The 22150-nt window shown below is 32.8% G+C and overlaps 1 protein-coding gene across 9 annotated transcripts in view; it reads left to right on the plus strand.

Annotated features, from left to right (window-relative positions):
• The window catches only part of Cngl (Cyclic nucleotide-gated ion channel-like), a 400426-nt gene that overhangs the window by 321997 nt on the left and 56279 nt on the right, over positions 1-22150 (plus strand). For 7 of the 9 annotated variants that reach the window (XM_076128118.1, XM_076128122.1, XM_076128121.1 and 4 more), the window contains exons 3-6: positions 8807-8964; positions 14030-14080; positions 15758-15899; positions 17252-17449. In XM_076128118.1, coding sequence (XP_075984233.1) covers positions 8807-8964; positions 14030-14080; positions 15758-15899; positions 17252-17449 — 549 coding nt within the window. Of the gene's footprint in view, positions 1-4216; positions 4452-8806; positions 8965-14029; positions 14081-15757; positions 15900-17251; positions 17450-22150 lie in introns of those variants that run through there. The other 2 variants (XM_076128127.1, XM_076128125.1) reach the window with 2 other exon arrangements.

Consider the following 22150-nt stretch of genomic DNA (forward strand, 5'->3'; position numbering starts at 1 on the left):
TTTAAAAAAAATCTTAACCGAAGTTTTTCTCCATTTTGAAGGTTCTTGTTTTGCATTTTTACATACATATTTAATTTCCATTTTTCATTCTTACACATATACGGGATTGATGAAATACACCGTAATCTCCCCTAAAATAATAATATTTACAATATCGACCCACTGTCATCCTTATGTAGCGTTATTATGAAACATAATTTACCGCTGCAACCATCTCTTATTCAAGTAAACAGAATTACAACGTTCTCTCCTTCATGTTTATTTTTTAAATAAAACAAGTCCACAACGATATTAGTTTACGGAACTATTCCTTCACAAACCATAATTGAGTTTGTTTAACAGAAAAACTTAACCAATCTTTCTTATAAACATCATCTTCTCGAAGTTTCGCTGACTTCCGATGGATAAGTACGCTGCTGTGGAAGCCCGAGTCTTAATAAACTACTGCTTACTATGGTTTATATATTCTACGAGTTATAAAATTAAGAGCATCGAAATTTATTCTCGAAAAACTAATTCATAGTTTATTTTTTCTACATAAAATCACACCCCTTTTCCTTAGGGGTAAGCAGAGACCAAAAAACGCCACGTAAAAATTCCTATAAACTTCCTTGACGTCATTAATTTCCTCTTATTTTGTCATAAGGGAACCCGAGTATACAATGCCATCAACGCAAGTAATCTTTATGATTTTATAACATAAATACATTAGATAGATATTAAATAATCTAAAAGATTGACTGAGTAAAATCTTGATTTGATGATGATTTGCGAACATTTAGTCTTTTTATCGGCATCATCACATAATTATAACGTTTATGAGAGCTAATTACATATCAGTAGTAGTAATGGCAATTATATTCTCTAAGCACTATTAATTATATCGTCTTAAACGAGCTTGTGTCCAGACGACAGATTATTACAGGATTGGACATAAAGTAATCAATTTACAGAAACTATGTTACTAATATGTAACTAGTAATTTTGTTCAAGTATTATTGTGCCTCAAAAAAATTGTCACTGATTAAGAAGCGTTGATTTTTATACACGTAAGTTAAACGGTAAAGCTCGAAATGCGACGTAGTCGCTAGCATACGTATAAATAAAATTAAAAAAAAATCAAGTCAACTAAAAATGGTGCCCATTTAAGCAATAAGAGTTCCGTACTATCGACAGTTTGGTATCAAGGAATGGTACACATTTCATTTCGATAGGGACCCTTCTAAGTCCCTTTTGAGGATGAATTGAAAGATTTCCGGCATCGTTAATCCAAAGCACATCATCTATCACTTCGTCTGAATCTATCACTGTATTGAGCAGACTGCTAACCCATTTGATCCTACCCTCTTTATGGCACTCCTTACACGATTAATAGTATTTGATAGTTTGATGATTTTGTCTTACATTGTCACTACACTTTCGCCATTATCTCATCATCTTATTTTGTCATTCAAATATCCTTGATAGACAAAAGATGGTGCTATTGTTATTTCTAACTATCTATAGTGAAATTGTGCCGATATTTGACAAGTTTTGGCTTAACGGTCAATTTGTTTGCCAGATAACAAAGTTAATTTTGATGATGGAAAAAGTAATGTATAGGTAAAGATCTTTCAAAAAGATTTTTGTTAAAATTATCCATCAATGTAAAATCAGTTCTTTCTCAAAGAAATGAAGTCAAGAACATATACTGCGATACTCTTATTCACCATGCACACATTTACGTCATCATCAGCATGACTAGTAAGTTTATCATAGCATCATCATTTCTATTCCCATTGTTTCGTCCACCGCTTCAGCAGTATTGTACTGTTTGTCATTAAGGACTATCCGGTGTAATGAAACTTGAGTAGCCCTCAGGCAAGGGATCTAGCCATGATCGGGTCTTAATGAGCAGTACTTGTACTGTCAGCATTTGGCTACCCTTGTTTCACTCCAGCCAGTAGCTACATTTTCAATGTTTTTTTTTCGGTTAGGTAGACGTTTTAACTTTTTAAGGTTTTTTATATTCAGGTAGCGATGGCTGGCTTAGAAATGCGTCTTCAAAAATCGTGTTTAAGATTTGTGTAATACGTTAAATGGATTATAACGTCGTTGTGTTTTAAAAGGGACTTAAAACACAACGACGTTATAATCCATTTAATAAATATATAATAAAGGGTGTATAGACAATTCGCTGAGATAATTAGATATTCATTTTTTATTGAAGTTGCTGTATTTTTTTTATTTTTTTTCTTAAGAATACATTCTTACCTAAACAAATTGTATTTCACGCTCATCTTGAAAGCCAAGAACCTTAAGTAAATTAGAAGTGATGTTTTTAATAAACTTTTCATACACGTCTTATTCATTATTTATGAATAGTATGAGAGATAGAATATATTATAATATTATTAGGTATTTCATTCATAGACTAGAAAGGAAAAAATATGAAATGTGCTAGCTATTTATCATACGTGATATTGGAACTCGGCGGCGGGAAAAACTGACTGGCTGGCAATAAACGAGAGATATGTCACCGTATTGAATATTTGTTTTGAGCTGTCAGATGACGTCACAATGTCAGCCTTCCGAACATTCACCAATATTTGTTTTAAATATTACTTTTTTGCAAATAGGCCTTGTCTGAATTATTTGGTTTTGGTTTTGGTTGGTATGTGATACATTTATTTTAATGTTTTTTTAGGACTATTCTGATGTCTCAGGAATTTTATAATGAGTCCAAAACCAACGATTGAAAAAAGGAGTTTATTTTCAAAATGAGGATTTAGTGAACACTGTTTGATTTAAAAATTTTAAAATTTTACTCATTGTCAAGAAACCCAATTAGAATTATTAATTTTATTATTATTTACTACACTATAAAAAAATATTTTTTTATTATTTCAGCTGTCATTGATAAATAAATAGCTCTTAAATATAACTGGCCATACTACCAACCGCAATAACGATCACCTAAATTTAAATTTAGAATCTCCGCATCGCGGCACGTTCCAACATTATTCCAAATTCAATTTCATAACGTTAATTGCGAATGCGTCCGGATACATTGATCAGAAATAATCTTCTAACGAATATGGTAACACTGTCTGTCATCGCCCCACTTCAAATGTATCCGATCGGATTACTTTTTCATCGAACTCCCCTCGGACGCTGGCAACACATAGCACAAAGTGGATGTTGCGACATATTGACGCACGGTATATGGAGCGAGGATTGACAGATATCTTTTTTCTATTTGATCGGTTTTATTTTTACATTGACCAATAAATTGATTGAGAGCCATATTTCTCAACAACAGACCTGTTTTTTACAAATAAAAGAACGTATTTCCAAAACTAAAGCTTAAAACTCCGGTAAAACTATTCGCAGCTAGAGATATTATCATTCCAATATTCATTATATTTATTTATTTCAAAACGTCTTAATAAATAAGTATAGTATATAATTCCATTTTTACATGAATTAAAATAACGATAACAAGAAAAAAATAAAATAAAGTTATTTCAATAATTGTTACTATATTATTTCCAAAGCTTTCCCTATCATCTTAAGTTTTATTATAATAAGTTTGATAGATATGTTTTCAAAATTGTTATTTATCTAATGTATGTATATAAAAGCATGTATTTATGTAGTCATACAATATAACTGCAAGCACATTCAACTTAACTTTGTAGATACATAATATAAATATAGATAATATTTGCATGGCATGTTTATTTCCACACGAAAATAACTCAATTACAAGTATTTTCAAAATAATGCAATGTGTATTTACTGTTTATATTAAACTGTTTATTAATATGTAAATAATTTTAACGTGTAATAATGTTTGTGTTTAAAATAATTTTGTACACAATTATGTTTATATTGGGAATTTTTATTTATTACGTACACTATAAGGCCCAACGCAAACCAACTAAAGTTAATTTTAAATTTATTTTATTCTCAGTATCTTTGACGGGCCTTTGTTTTTTGCGTTGGGCGTAATACTACATTTTTCACAAACACAATAATATTTCAGTTTACACAATAAAGAGACGGTACTTATTAGTTCCTTAGTTGAAAATATTCATTTTCCCAAACTAAGAATCTTAGAAGCATTATCTAATATGTGGACTATATCATTTAGAAATTAGCTTTAATTAGGAATTCTATATTAAATTGATATCTAGGAATAGATCCCATAAAATTATTAGCTTGATTAGAAAATATTCAATTAGTAATTCTCACTACACATTTTGAAATGGAACATGCATTTTACAACGACATTATTTTCATAATTAAATGTATAGACATGGAACATTTAGCAGCATTATTAGGTTTATAGGAAATTATGTAAATTCCTGTAAATTACACAAAATAAGACTTTTCAAAAAAGGTGTATTTATTTAAACACAAATAATATTATGTACAAAGAGGAGACAATACCACTCATACGGATCCAGGTAAGTTTAAGTATAGAACGCCGCATCCATCTTGAAAAACTTTGATCAAGTTAATTTGTACGGGTTCAAAGTTTTGAATTAAGAATGTTTTGACAGATGATTTTAATTTGTCTTTGGGTTTTAGAAAGTATTGTTTCTGTTTTGTGTTGTCTTTGTTTACGATAGAACTCTGTAGATAAAAACTGGAAGTTTGAGCGATGGCTACCCCAAATTTTCGATTCGTTACCCGAATCAAGTTGGTTTTGTATTTCTTTGCAATACTGACCTCGTTTCATCCCGACCGCGATATAATAAAAACAAGTCTGAGGAAGCAACTTTTAAAACTTTCGGCCATTTCAAAAAAGGGGATTCACGGCCTTCTGATGTTTTGTTGTAAACAACTTAAGTTTGTATTCTTAGGTCGAAAGCCTAAAAAAGGTTACTAAGGTGTTTCAGAAAATGTAAAAACAATAAGTGCCTTAATCAATGTTCCAAAAGCTTAGATGTGTTTAAAAACATAGATAATGTAATTTGTGGTAACATCAGAATAATCAGTAATACAGTTAGTTTTTCAATGACTCATAAAACAAGAGAAATTAAGTGTAAATTTCAATGCAAACAGTTTGTAAACATATTAAAAATTTACCAGTTTTACTTATTTCACCACACCTTTCTTAATTCTGGACGATTCGGCTCACTATCTTGTACACGTTGGTCACAGGAAGTTAACAACCTTCAAGTATTTTTGTCAGCCTTAAATGTACTTCACTATTAAAGCCTTAAAATGTAACTTCTTAGTCAAATTCAATAACATGCCCAACAATGTCTCCTACTATAGTATTACTTTAAATAATGGAAAGTATTTTATTCCCAGCGCTTCTTTATAGCATTGTCATGTGGAATATAGGTTTAGTATATTTTTAGTAATGTCGCCTCGTAAAATTTATGCATCGGTGAGCTCATGTATTTCATTGTGGGGTGCATTAAAGTATTTTACGTCGTTGCTGTAGGTAATGTTTCAGAAGTTGTACTTTTAGAGAATATTTTTAACTGCCTTTGGACTGTGGTAAATATGTAGAGTAATTTGGAATTTTGTTGGGCCACAAACATTTTAAAAATATTTGCATAATAGGTATATCCACTGAATTGCTATTTCGTAAGTGTTTTGCAAGTTCTGTAACTACAAGATGGGTTGATATTTGGCTTAACCAATTTTGTAATACTGTTAATAATTAAGATTAAGGAAATATTTATTACTGTTGGGCGATAAAATAATACAATACGGCCTTTATTTTTTTATTTAACGTAGCGATAGTCAGCCATTATTTGCGAAGAAAAAATGGCTGAAATGTATTAAATTAATCACCACACTACCAAGGCACTTTTACGCGAAACCCATTAAAATTCCTCAAATAATCCACGTCTCACCGTCCACTCCGTCTCCACTTAAAAAGATATTACAATTATTCCCTCGTTTACATCACAGTGATTAATTGCAGTTCCTATACGTACATTGTAACGGAATTTAAGATAACGGCCGTTTTCAATATGCCATTTATCTACTGTTTACTTACAAAAATACGTAAAGTTACAATTAGTCCAATCTTAGTTTTTTAAAAATCAGACATCTGTCTTTATAATCTAACTAGTTATTAAAAAGATTTGGCAGGCACGATTTGTCTGCTTAATTATTAATAATTCTAAAATAAAGTAGCTGTATTAAACAGGCCACTCTCAGCAACTCTATTCGTCGTTAACCTTGCATAGAAGTCTCTATAGTAAGTTGTTGGACTATAGTGCTGAAATGCCTACCGAAATTATTCTATGATAGATTATTTTGACTTAATTATCTTAAAGTAGTAATCTATCTGTAATCTTTTAAAAATGGTTGTAAGTTATAACTTGAACGCAAGATATCCCACAGTTTGACGCAGCTAAGTCCCCACAACTTGAACGATTAACTGAGAAACTTACCGGTGACAAGTTTATAGTAAGTCGTAAGAAATACACGGATAAAAGTTTGTTAGTGTCGCCGTCCTTAGATTTTAGTGTTGGTTCCAAGTTTATATCGGTCTTCTTAAGAAATTCCGTAGAGTAATGACTTTTGAAGCGGAAAATATCTGGAAAGTCTATCTCTGCGTAGCTAAAAAGTATTTTGCTTTGCAAAAACAATACACATTTTTGTACAATCAACCAAAAAGCCGCTGAATAACTCAATACTTCCCTTTGCATCGTCATTTTTAATGTCTTCTTGAAAACAGCTTAAATTGTTCACAATTTTAGTCTATTGTTTCGGGTCTGGTTGTACTTTGTGTCCGTTGTTTGTATGTTTGAAAATCCCTACGACACTAAAGCAATATTAAGTGCGCGAGTTATCATTTTCTAACAACAAAAAAGCTCATAAACGAGGTCTTAAACCACATTAGCAATTTGAGCGGCTCATTAATGTATGTCACGTAGTTCGAACATGATGACATATTCACGACAATACAGATTCCCGGAAGCTATAGCCCAATAACGACTAGAGTGCCTTTAACGTAATAAAGAAAAAACCTATTACAAACAAATATATTTTCTTCTAAAACTTCAAGGAAAATTACATAACAATATTACCGAGAAAAATCTAATTTATTAGGCTTTCATAACTAAAGTATACGGGCCATTTATTCGATACTTTAATCACAATTCAATATACTTATTTAACGTGAAAAATATTGTAATGAATTGTAGGAAAGCTGGTCAAAGTTTGCGCGAGGGTAGAAAGTAGGACATTGTAAATAATAAACAAGTATATTAGATTCACTTGATGAGATTTGATGTCAATATTGAATCTGTGGCCGAATAATTGATTCCGTTCCACATTTCGAACCGAAATACATAGACAGGAGTTATTCATTCACTTTTAATAGTTTATTTCTCTGTTCTGTTTTCTGTTTAGAAAAGACGATTCCTACATAAAAAAATTGCTTTTGAGTCGCGGCAATTTTTACAAACATACAAACAACGGACACAAAGTACAACCAGACTTGACACATCTATTTGTGGATCACAAAAATTATTGTCCCGTACGGGAATCGAACCTACACGACCTCCCGCGTGGAGTGGGACCACCTTAATCACTAGGCCACGGAGCCCGTCATACATTAGAGCTATTTCTTTTTAGATTATTTTTACCGAAATGTAAATAAGGAATACGGTATTTTTTTCCTGATTAAGTAGCAGACTGGCAGGTAATTTATAGGTTAATTTAGCTGAACACTGCCGAGTGGCGTCAAATTATTGCAAGGTTAAATAAAATTGAGGCACAGCTTTTCTACAGTATTTGGGTAAGCAATACAATGTAATTATGTAGGTTTCCTGCATTCTCTGTCACACCTTAGTACCCTGTATCAGGATTTACTTGTCCGAAATCATAGAAATTCTCATAAAGATAAATTTAGTGAATCCAATCGTAATGTTTGCACTAAGATTAACAAGAACGCCTTAGTCTATAAAATATTTGAAATAATACCAAAATTACCCGATAATCTCTTGGAAATATAAACTTAATTTGAATTTATACCATACTTTATAGCATCCCTTAAAATCCCTTAAAATCTTATATATTTCAAGGAATCTGCCATAATTTTCACTTAGCTACACACCCCGGCCACAATCTAACGAGAGTCAAAGGAAATTAAACGTTTTACTTATTTCCGCACCATTTTGATAACATTTACAAAAACGCATTTGATATTTTATCATCAAATTGTTTTTCATTGTTGTCGGTTATTAATTTAATTAAGACAAAATAATGGATTGTATAGCATTTTGCTGTTTAACATTGAAGTGGAATTGAAATTTTGTTTCCAATAATTTGTGGTCAGTGTTATTAATTAAATCGCCTGTTGATTAATTCAACAAACGCAGCATAAAACAGAAACAATATTTAAATTAATTATTTCAATATAATCCACTCCAAAAGGAATACTTTTATTCTTGCAATTTTTGAAACATGTAATATATCAGACACCAAATCTGTACCTAGTTACATAAATACAGTAGCTCAATTCTCTACCACTATCGACTACCGACAACTGGCTAGCTATAGATAAATTTTGTATGACAATCTAATTAGCGCTTCTAACGGGTTTAGCAAGAACTATTTAGGCAGTACAATTTAGTTGTCAAACTTTCGATACTCGACAGTACCGACTGTAGAGAATCGCGGAACTGTACCTTATTATCAAAATACAGTACAGAAAACTCTACACAGCACATTGCATGAATGCATGTCAAATTCGAAGTCCTTTTACTGACAAAAAATCCCACCACAGATAATAAAAGCTCACCATTCTTTCGTTCAAAAATTGAATGAACGTTTTTTTATTCGACAGGCAGAAGAAGGCACAAACCGTACGTCGGAGGGTGAAGACAACGATGGTAGTGAGATCAACGCAGGTTCCTCAAGAGTTCTGTCGGCGGCTACCTCCAGGGAAGAGGATGATGACTCCAGCAACAACGCCAGCAGCGAGAGCAAGAGCCCTGGACAGAGGTTCGTTGAAATTTCCTGTATAATGTCACTCTTAATTAGTTTTAAGCATAAGTTGCTACGATAAAACGAAATTGGAAAAGTCAAACATGTTATTTTGGATGAATAAAACTTAACTTTAAAATACAACGTACAAAAATAACAGTTATGTTAATATTTAGCGATTCTTTTTGTGTTTATACAAATAAAAATATTTTGGTCGTATTATCGTAGAAAACTAATATAATTTTAAGAAACCACAGCCGAATGATTAGATACGTCTTATGAAACGAAGGCCCAAAACGCACTGAATTAATTTGGCAAAAAATGGAAAAGATAAAAAGATAGATACAGAGACAGATAGCTCATTGAAATATGATAAGAACATAATCATAATATTGATAGTAAGAAAATCTGGGCTATGTAATACAAGAATAAGAAAAAACTTAATTCTGTATTTTGCTATATTTTTCTATCTTTTTCATTAACTGCAGCAAATCAAATCCTTTCAAATCTAAAGCAGACGGCAAACAGGTAACCAGAACTGCAAACTGTACGTGTTATTCTCTCTAAAGGAGACTAGGACTACTATGAAGTCACCCGTCAGCCGTTAGCAGTCAGTCATTTGTAGCAGTTTGCAGCTGCAGTTTGCAGTTGCTGTTTGCCGTCTGCCATCACGACTTCGTACAAGTTAGCTACAAAAATCGCTAATCAACTCAATAGTTTTAAATTGTATCTTTCTATTGTGTGAATCTCTAGAACTCTAACTCTAGTTTTAAATAAGATTGATCACAATGAACAATTTTAATGGATCTCATTTGCTCTCGTGAAAGAGTAACATACATGCCTCAGCATAGCATAGAGATGTTCAATTTGTATAGCGACTTTTGCAGCTGACTCTACATCAATAAGCAAAAAAGTAAAGTCTAGATTCTACGTACAAAAACAACATAATTATTTGACGCTTGTCTATGACGACGTCAAGAATTGAAATCTATAATATATATAAAAATATCGAATTTAAACAGTGTGTTTTGGGCTAATTTCATAGTCACCTCATTAATCTTACAAATATAAATTTCAATAGTTCAGATTCAACAATATGTAAACCTATTTTGCGAAATAGGTAGGATATTAAACCTTACATCGTTTACGAATAATTGATCTTTATTCATATTTTACAGTATAAAACAATGAATTCTAATATTTATTGGTACATTATTAAACCATTTATAAAGCCTTACTTAATTTAAAGCTATCAAAAGGTACTTATAACAAGTACTTATGAATTGATTTGTTTTAACAAAATCGTTACAATAGGGATCAATTTGTACACAATGTTTCGAAACCCTTTAGCCATAAATATATTATTGGCCTACTAATTGGTGCTTCGACAGAAAATAGGGTAGGGGAGATTCAGCAGCTATAAAGACTCTATCATTTTCTCTTAAATGATCGAGGAATATGCAAAATTCTTATTTATAACTGCGTTAGATTCTAGGTATTAAAGTAAAGAAAATTGAAACGACATTCTTCTGAAGCATTTTAATTCGTACTCAGTATTCATTACTATTATAAGGCATATGAGAAAAATAATAGCCCATATTTAAATAATGTGGTTTTTACCAATTCTGTAAACGAATCATCACTTTTATATTTATTTATTTCACTCAGTCACGTTATAGGGCGATTCTAACACTGTTCTAACAATCATGTCACGGGTCTGTTAAATGACATTCACATGGATTAAATAGAGCACTATTCAAATAGATTATGTAAATAAACCCACTGACACCACACTACACATGAGGATTTTGTAAATTTTCCGCCGTGTCTATTGTATTTATAATGATTACTAACGATTTTATTAAACGTAGGTATTTTACGAGTACTTGTACTAAGATTGTCGTAATTACTTTACCGTTTACGGCATTTAATACGTATTATTGAATGTTATTTCATGTATGTACAAATAAAAGAAACTGACTTAAACATCTCATAATAAAAATGTATTGCTTGACTTTTGTGGATACATACATAAAGTCAAGCCTTTTTTACAGTAGGGCAAAGGTAGAGAAAGCCTATGAACAGCACTTGGTACGATCTTAAACTTCTGTGAATATTATAGAATACCTCAAAAAATGTCTTAAAGTAACCGATCTCTTTGGTGCAAACTATTTCGCAATAGAGTATTCTAAATTTATAACGTTACAACAATAGACTATAAGTGGCGTGCAATCAATGTCCAACCATGTCTAGCACAGCATTAAATGGATCAATATAATGCATTTAAAGTTTTATTCAAGGCCGAATGGAATATAAAACAGACATAATCTACAATATTCGACGATAATAGCGTGGGTTTATAAGAGTTTAAGTACTTAATGCACATAATAAAATTGATAAACCTTGTATTCGTGTATAAAATTTTGAATTTTCGGATTTTTAGATAGGGCTTTAATAGGTTAAATTTATACAATATGTACTTATCTAGACCACTATCTAGACCAAAAACCTACTCAGAAAACAAGGTTTCATTTAAAATTCAGGTTATCAAAAAATAAGTTCAATGAGTTTGTTACTTGTGTTTTCTTGAGCATTTACTAGTAGCACCTATTGAATGGAATCACTACATAAGAAACCATCATAATTTCTTACTGATAACACTTTATCGAGCAATTGAGTGAATCAATTACATTGCACCCACACATTTGCAAGAGTCATCAATTGATTTCTCACAGAGTAAGATCCAATATTACACAAATATGAGTTTTATTTGTTTACCAGAGAAACATTTTTGAGTACCTACGCTTTTCGCAATGAGTATTGTGTTAATTCTTTATGTGACTTTTAAATAATTGGTTACTTGTAATAGTGAAAAAATCATTTCAAATACTCAGGCTGTGTATTTTTTTTCGTAAGCAATTTTGTTAGGCAGTCATTTGATACTAACGAGAATACGAAACTGTGTCGTCATTACAGCATATTTCTATACGAAAATGTGTTTTTGACATATCAAAAAGAGTAGTTGTTTTGACTGTTGTCAAGTACCCAATTACTGTGCCACATACGGGAGCCTTTAAGATATAATAGACATGTAAAAACGTCTTAAACGTATACTAGTTTTGAAAAACTCGAACTAATTACAATTTCCCGAACAGACTTTGGCGGAAAACTCATAATAAACTCGAGGCAAGTTTGAGAACAAAACTTGAAATGGCACGGGGAAGTTTATGGAAGTGTACGCACCTACTTTATCACGGGAAACTGACCTTAATTATCTTTCAGACATATTTTATGGTCTCTCTTCCACTCATTCATTTGAATTTTGGGTTCATTCATTGTTTTCGAGGTGGCACAATTGAGAGCTAATTTTACTAAAATAGTGTACTTATGGTTTCTTTTCTGTTTTAACTAAGGCCATCTATGATATAGCCAATAAGCTCTAGTCGTCGTTCGAAACCTATGAAGAAAATGTTCGCCTCTCTTTGTGATGGTAGAACGATTAGGTAGGTATGTTAGGCGAGGAATTGGTTAGTTAGACTCAAAAGTGTTTAGGCTTTTAGTGTTTTTTGTTTTAATCGTGATTGTCGGACAACCAATGGGTCCTATCTACTTTTTACATGACATGTGTTATACTTCGATTATCACTGAGGTTATATTCACAAATCTATTCTTGCTTATCAAGGCCTAATCTTCCCTCAAGAAAACCTATATTTAGGTCTCAATACCATCCAGAGAGTCGAGTAAAATGTCATTGTCAATCAGTGGTTGAGTTACCCAGTGGTCCGAAGCTGGAATAAACGGCGACTGGAATAAAACAATCAATACTGCACAACTCTATTGAACAGCCTTGCAAATAACATGGAATGGCGATAATAATATCACGGATCACCGGGGTCTGGGATTCGATTACAAACCCTAATTACTTCCAAGGGTGCTGAAAATGGCGAGGAACACTATTGATTCGACCCATGCTGGTTTTTCCTGCATTTCGTTAATTTAGAAACTATTGGCCGAAGGAAAGTGGGCCAAAAATGTGTGTCTTAGAAGTTTTATATTTATAGAATGTTGTATTATTATATATTACTAAACATAGTATTTTTCAGAGATTTCAGATTGTATCCCTATATATTTTCCTCGTAATCGACAAAAATAGAAACGTTACTTTCAGCTATTACTTCTTTATATTAATTACCTACTCGGTTTGGTTTTTTGGACTCTATTAGGCACGCCTGTCAATTAATCCTTCGATGTATCATAAATAGAACACCTTGTTAATTATCGTACAGTTAATGGCTCTTTCTACAAATGTAATTCTCCACTATGACGAAGGTTCCTTCCGAAAACTGATAACAATTAAAACTCTTTAACCCTTGTCAATCAATAATTTTTTTTTACTTAAATTTTACTGACAGTACTATTTATTAGCTAAAACCTTTTTGATCCAATCTTCTTGACGTCAACTGTCAAACTAAGTTAACGTTTATTTACTGTTAATTTCTCAAACTACCCTCTAATAGTGCGCATTACTAGCCCTCAGGAAGAAAGTTTCGGACCCCTAAAAGTAATTAATCGGTCCGGTTAATCCAATTAACCGGGTTCAATTAAACTCATTTGAACGGAGGATTCAATTCTGTTTTTATCGTTCAATTTTCATTTTAAAGGTAACTAAGGCTTAAAAGTAAGTTTACACTTAGTCTTCACAAACAAATTCCGGTTACCGCTTCAAATTGAACAAGAAATGTATTATTTGTACATAACACAAGACATATTTTCACAAGTATAATCGATTATTTATTTATTTTCAAAAGAGTATAATACGTTACATAGATTTTATTTACCCGCGCCTTATGTTACTCTCAACAAATCGTTATTTTTACATCATGACTTAGAACCTTTTAAAATAAGATACTTAAGTAATATTCTAGCATAATATTATCTAACAACTATTGATTAATAATAACTGTGTGTGTCAATTTTATACAGGTTAAGGAGATATCCTTATTCCATATTATAGAAAATATTATAAGATATGTAGTAAATTGTTATAGAATTTGATTATAAGCAATTTTCCCAACCTGTTCAGGCTGTTGAGCAAGTTATCTCCATTCACGCCAAATGCGAGGCCAGATGATATGTAAGTGGCCTGCAATAAGGCACATTTTGCTTTGGATACGCTTAGCTGCGACCCTAGCAAAGAGCACGACCCGATACCAATGCTGATTACGTATGCCCGATAGCAAGCTGAGAGGCTCTCAAGAGACGTCTCGAATACCTATCAAGGAAATATAACGGCAGTTTTATTCACGATTAACAACAGAATAAACGATTACATTTCAAAATTACTATTGATCTCATTACGAATGAATGATAGCAATTTGACACGTCACTTGATAGCTGCAATAAATCGTCGACTATACGAACGACACGTAATCGGCGCCCTACGCCTCACGATAATATTTGTGCATAACGCAATAGTATATAACTGTTGGAAATAGTTCACGACCCTGCACAGCCCGACGTATAGACGTCACGTAATGCTAAAATATTGTACAAACACCTAATTTAATTACATTGTACTGTCCGTGAACGAGATTAGTAGGCTGACTTATTTATATGCATGTTATACTTTTGTGGAGTCTCGTTGACATGTATCGTGTACCGTGAGTACGGTGTTGTCCGCTTTGGTGGTAACGACAGACTTGTTTGTTTATTTCATTGCTCAGTATCGCTTCTAGACTCTTAGCAACTGGATGATTTAGTGAGGAGCGCACATAGAGTATAGCTGTAGAGCGAAGCACGTGTTTAGTGTTTACATGTCATTGTGAGAGGTGAGGACACCACAGTTCACCACCAAAGCGGCAACACCGACTCACCGACGGCTTCCACCGACATCGCACACACACACAACTGTCTTCGTGTAACACGATACATCCCTTTATAGGCGACCGATCATTGCATCGAGTTCGTCAAGCTCTCGCAAGTCCATGCAGGACTCTGAGAGGCCGGGATCAGACACAGACAAACGCGGCCATAAATGGAGACACGTCCAAGCTGTCATGGCATACTACCAGGCACTCAGGAAAATAAAGAGGTTCGAACACTATCGGACCACCGGTAAAGCCGCATCGTTGTCGATTGTTTATATTTCATTGTTTGTTTATGATTTCCCACTAATGTGCTACCTTCGTCAGTGTATAGGAACTTCGGGAATGGTACTTTACTCACTGGATTATGTGTGTTTTTCTTGTGGATATTGTGTCTTACTAGTTCACCAAATGATTCTACTTTCCTACTGTCACTTGGGACGATCAGAACGTGTTCAATGTTATTTCATTGTTTAATTGCATTCTTAATGTTTCGATAGATACGATAGTTTCGAATTCCTAAACTTAGCTGCAACTAGACTAGTTTTAGACGAGTTATAGTTTCGACTCACTGATATCTCACTCTACAAACTATCATTATATAAGTTTTTGTTTCTCTAGTGTGAGTTGCCATGCCGCATGTCAAAATAGAAGTATTTGTTTGCACGTATTTAAGATCTTTCTGTTCACATAAAGTTCTAGTGCCTAATAGCACACGATGATGTAAAATAGAAATACTTTCCAGAGTTGAAACTTTAACATTTCCTTGAATAAATGAACAGAATCTTCCAGAATAAATCTCTGCTTAAAGATCTGAGTAAAGTGACCTATAACTTTCTTGTCTGTCTAATTTACTCGAATTTTCTGAAAGCATGGCTACTTTTGCTTATGGACTCCCAGTGTGTGCGCGTAGTGTGCTAGATATTGACTTGGTGGTCTGACTGCAGAACAAAGTCCAATCAAAGATGGATGAAGCTGCGGACGACGGTGCAGTTGAGCTCGGCCATTCAGAAGAAACCTCCGTTGAAGAGAGAAGACTCCTTCCTTAAGAGATTCTCTACGAGGCAGACGCCGGCGACACAAGAAACTGTAAGTTTTACTATTCATAGTACATTTCACCATAAAATGCGAGTAAAATAACGTACAACAAATATCCTGTAATACAGGATATGTCAATTCAGCAAATATTAGTGGCGTCGTAAACAAAGTTCCGTGTACTAATTTTCCGAGTCAGTAGATTTCTAATTAAGATTTGTGGGTAAAGCCGTATGGGACACCGAGGTTACCTAAAATACTGGTTATAATTACGCTAAAATAAATGAACGTTTTTTATACAACACTATTTTGTATAGTAGTCACCGGTTTATAAAAATATAACACAAATCCCATTTAAAAAAACCTTTTGCTAAGTGTAAATTTATCCTGTTCTGTAAAATTGGGTTACAACAAAATTACTAATCTGTGCTATTTTTTACCAATATCATTTTTAATAGTCAATTTAAAAAACTACTTCAATAACAACATTAAAAAGTTGTGTGTAACATAAACTACAAGTATACAACACGGGTGTGCAATGAAACACAGAGTATTGAATTTTGAAGCCTCTGTCCGGATTAAGGCTGGCTGCTCATCGCGTTAGTTTCCACCGAGTTCGAATTACTACGAACAAGCTTCACGCTCACGATTATTGATGTATACAGGAATATTACGATGAATTTTAGAATAAAGAAAGAAAATTCAATCATGTTTTGCGGAAACTTAATTATCCTAGAAAAAAACTATGCTAAAATTCATTTCAATTTTAATTTTCGCTGTTAATCTGTATTTTATTCGTTTAATTTTCTAGATTAGGTAAATCAGTAGACGAAATAAAAAAACTAGTAATAGTAGATTTTTTCTTTAGTGAATGTTTTTCGGCGAGCGTGTTATTTACATAGCTTATTATTATATCGTAACTGAAAATATAGGTAAATAATTTGTCAATAAAGCCGAGTCGTTATTGACACAACAAACAAGATTAATAGGGTAATGCGATGACGTCATTGATGGATAGCCCTCATTTGTTTCTCGGTGATCGATTAAAAAGCAACCACGATTATGTTACGCTAATTGGGGTCTTGTTTTCATAAAATTATATATCAACAGCAATAATTCAGTAACGTCGATTTGGTTTTTATGACATTATTTTTCATTTTCATTCCGGTGATCCTATTGCCAATTTTTATCGAAGCCTAATTTCAACGAACTTAAATTAACGAGGATTTTACGGAAGCGTACAATACAAATTATTATCTAATTGGGTGACTCTATTGACATTTGCAATTTAATATTCGCTTTATTTGTTAATTTACTTCGACCACAAAAGACATAGGACAAAACACTGTATGAAAAGGGGACTAAAAACAGAATATAAAGATCTTATACACAATTTTCACTCACAGGTAGAAGACACAGGGTCAGAGGGAGCCACCGGCGAGCACAGGTCTACCAACCGCACGAGACGGCGGAAGGTCCGCGCGCCTCGCACCGTTGTCAACCCAGACGAAAACTTTTATTTCTACTGGCTCTGGCTCATCACTCTCTGCGTGCTGTATAATCTGTGGACCCTGATTGTCAGACAAAGCTTCCCTGAGTTGCAGGTGAGTTAGAAATACCGAGTTTAAAACTTTATTTACCCCCGGTTTCTGAGAAAATTTAACGGTAGTTTATCTATTCAATAGCGTTTTTTTTTTGTATGAGTTTTGACACTATTGAATAGATAAACTACCGCTAAATGTACCTCGAAACCGGGGGTTAGAAACTTTATTAAGAAGTTAAAACTTTATGTAATGTCAATTTGACGTTACATGTTTCGTTTGAAATTTGAATATTGTTTTTATTTAATTTTATTTTACATGGTATTTTTTGTTATGTTTTTTTTTAAGTGTTTATATCACATTTGGATTTATTGCAAACATTTACAAACTTTTACAAAATCTTATTCATGATTTAAGTAACCAGTATATTAAAGAAGACTATTTCGTGCTGCCGTCAACTCTGCGTTTTGAAAAGACATTTGATAATTATAATACGTATTTATGCGTGAGCGTACAAATAACTTATTTTGCCTGTAGATAATTCTTCATCCGTCCATATAAAAAATACATATTTTCATCAATTTATTAGAGCAAAGACACGTACGTTCCTTCTTATATCTGTTATGATAAATAACTTTCTTACGATGTTCCCAATACGTAGAAACATCAAATAAATTATGAAACAGTTCCGAATCACAACAATACTAATACCGTGTCATGAAAATACAGCGTTCTATGTTCCACTATCATGCATTATTCAGTGGAAAGTCACTGTTATTCCAAACGAAAATGATCTTTAACTCTTTACCTTTAAGGTTTAAATTCAGTTGGATGTTGTTAAAGAAAAGCTATGAAATTGTCGGGTTAAAAATACATTTTCAATGGATCGTGGAATATAAGTCAGAAGTTTAACATGGATTTGATGATATTTATAGTTTGTCTATGTTACCGATTTTGTAACATAATAATATTACTTACGTACTTACCAATTGTGTAGTTGAAAAGCCACATCGTTTCTTATGTAGCGTGATATTTAAAAAAACCGTACATCGTTCCCCTACCCACTATCGACTACCGACAACCGGCTACCTATCTGTAAATATTGTGTGACAATCGGTTCAGCGCCTCTAGCGGGCGTTGCAGAAACTATTTTTGCAGTCAATTTATGTCAAACTCTCGATACACAAAAGTACCAATTGTACAGAATCGCGATACAAATATCATCAAAATACTTACGTGAACAAACCTTGACACCATAATTTCTGAAAAGTTATAAGTGCATTCAATTATCATACAAGAAATGCGTGACAATAAAAACAACAAGCTTAGATTATAAAGCTTTGAACTATCAATAATGCAATTTAGTAAAGTAATTTTCCGAGAAACAGCCTAGAAAATTATAACTACAGCTTACCATAAAAGCAAAACTACAGGTTAAAAAAACATACCATCAAATTAAAGTTCTTTTTATTGTTGTGGCAATACCGCAATGACAAAACCCTGCATTTTGCAGTCAGGCTTGTTATTACGCGCTATTGGTTGCGCGGGACAATTTGACTTTTAAATTGGAAATAGGCCGAGGAAACCCTCGTACAGCCACGTTGTGATCGATGAATGGTTTCTGCGCCATTTGAAATAAGGACGAGTGAAAGTGATGGTTGTGGAACTGGTTTTTTTTTGTTTTTTATCGAATTAACAGTGATGTTTGGTTGGCTGTGGAATTAAGCAGTTTTTTTTTTAAGTTTATTATGTTTTAGATTCAAATAATGTGGAGCTTTCTTACCGCTAGATTTAAATTATACAGTTAATTGAAACCTCATAACTTTCTTGGTTTAGTGTTTGATACAGAATCAAACATTGACACTTAACATTAAGGGTAAAGAAGCTATTTCTGAAAATATGTTTTTGCTGGAAATGTGTCGGTTCAAAAATGTTTCTAACCATCCATATTATTATTTTAAAAATACACACACATGGAATCACGTGTTTTTTCTTTTGGGGTAAGGGGAAAGTCGGAGAAACGAAATAACGCTACTTGCTATGTTACCTACACCCTTTATTGCCTCATTTCTATTATTTTGAAACACTACGAACTCTCACAACTTGACCTATCTAAGAAAAACTATATTTTTCAATTCCTCAGCGAAACAACTACCTTATAAAATAATAAAACTGCTCATAAGTAATGTCTTACTCAGGTAGAAGCGAGCACATGCATCGCATGTCAGAAGGCCGTCAATAATAAAGATACACATCAAATTGTGCCTGAATGTCAGCGACGTTATAAACTAAGCCTTATCTTACTAACATATGATAGATTACTGCCTTTATTAGTTTATTACTAACTTTTTCATATGATGGTGGTTACTCCATTTGGTCGTAATGAAATTATGTTTGTAAGGATGTGGATACCATAGACAAAAAAAAATACTAGTACAGAACACAGATATTTTTAATGTTATAACAATAAATCTCGTTAATAAGTGCATAATGAACCTTAATGTGAGAGAATACACTTCTTAATAAATTATTAGACTATTTTAAATTAGAATCACACAATAATATAATTTAGTATTATGCGACAGACAAGATATTATTGCATAATTATTGTTTAAATCATTTTCGACATAGTGCAAGATTTCAGTACGTTGGTTTTTATTGATGACCCGCGCAACTTCGCTTGCGTCACATAAGAGATAATGGTTCAAAAATTTCCCCGTTTTTGTAACATTTTTATTGCTTGTCTGCTCCTATTAGTCGTAGCGTCATGATACATAGCCTATAGCCTTCCTCGATAAATGGACTATCTAACACTGTTTTTTTTTTAAATCGGACCAGTGGTTTCTGAGGTTAGCGCGTTCAAACAAACAAACCAACAAAGTCTTTAGCTTTATAATATTAGTATAGATGATATTAGACACAACAAGTTTTAAATTGTAGTGAAAATGACAAATCATAGTTTTACCTCTACTTAAATAGAACAAAAACAATTCCTCCCATTCAATTAACTACAAAAACAAAAATAAAAAGAAAGGAGTCGTTATAATAAAAACATTGTAACGATAACAAAAGTAATTAGCAGTATATAACGAAAGTTACAAGTTGTTTAGTCGGAGTTATCTTGCATTCGTTGTTCTGAGGGGATAAAGTTTAAAAAATGTTATTATGAGTACATGATTACGAGTTGTGTTTTGTTCACCTTTATTTCTCATTAACTAATATATAATAGGATACGTTAATTCCCGTATCCTATTATATATTAAACATGCAACGCTAGAGTTTAAAAGATATGTTCTCATTAACTACTTTTTATGTTAAGCATTTTTTGAACTGATTTGAATTACGGCGGCATATGTGGCGCGGTTGATAGAGTGTGTGACTGCCGCGCGGAGGCCTCGTGTACGATACCCGGTTCGGGCCAAAAAATTGTCTCCAAGAGCAAGTTAAGCTGTCGGCTCTACGCCTGAAATCTCACTGGTCGTGTCGGACAAGCCTGGCAATGAGGGCATGGGAAATAGGGAGTATTGAGCCTTTTGCTAAATAGACCTGTTTCGAGAGGTTCGATTTCCGGAACACTACACATAGGCAAGGCAAAAATATGCTCACAAAGCATTTTTTTCAAATACAGTATAATACAAGTACCTGTACATTTTCGTAAATTATATCTTCATGAGATACGTTCCTAAATAAGACTTTTAGTTTACTCATCTTGAGCCCGCGAGCTCTCATTAGTTCCTCCGCCTTTTTAATTTTCCTATCAACATCACTAAATTGGTATGTGAAATGAGGAAATTAGCCCTAGTTTATAACCTATTAGCCTTACTTTATGTATTTAGGTCTTTCGACGAGATCATAATGATATTCCTTCTAAGTACTTACTTAATAATGGATTTTATTATTATCTAAATATAATTTGAAGGCAAAACAACTTCTATCTTTTATTCTGCACATTGATGATCGTTACCTCTATGGTGTTCATTCTTGAAATAAATCAGTTGTATTAACACATTGCTGTCTCATTGCTGAGCAAAGATCTCGTTCCGTAAAGAAAAGAAGCAACTGGGCATTAAGTATTTATACTAAACACTAGTTCTTAACTCAAGCAAAGGTATTTAAACAAACTAAATAAAATACAGCATTATTTTTATAAGTTAGTTTTAGTAATCAATTATAAGAAAATCCGTAGCACATTACCCATAAGTCATAATTTGAAGCACACTGAATAATAGCTACGGATAATCCCACTAATTTGAGGGATCCACCAATAAGTGCCAATTAATGTTGCAGCTAACAAGTTGACTATGATCCGTGTAATTACATGCAAAGCCAACGCACTATGTAACACAGATACGAAAGTACACACATAACTGATCTTTGAATACCCACATACATGAGGTCTAGTGTCTATATACAAAGGTATCATAAGAAACAACATGACTTATGCAGGTCATATATACAGAATAATATAAATAAATATGCTACGATTTTTGTGGCTTTCGTAAAAAAAATTATTATGCATCTGCTTGATTCAAAATGCAACACCGTAGCTTTATTAAAAGTGGTATTCATATTTAATGATTTTCATTATTGCATTTCACAAAGGCAAAACTTAAAATATGAATTACGGACACGTTACTTTTTATATTTATCCCTGTTTCATTATTAAACACCAATAGAAATAAATTGATCTTTAGTAGAAGTGAAAATACCAAATCTTAAATTAAACGAGATAATAATTTTCTTTGGTCATCTTAAATTCAGTAA

The sequence above is a fragment of the Anticarsia gemmatalis genome, chromosome 20 (assembly GCF_050436995.1).
Source record: "Anticarsia gemmatalis isolate Benzon Research Colony breed Stoneville strain chromosome 20, ilAntGemm2 primary, whole genome shotgun sequence".
NCBI lineage: Eukaryota > Metazoa > Arthropoda > Insecta > Lepidoptera > Erebidae > Anticarsia > Anticarsia gemmatalis.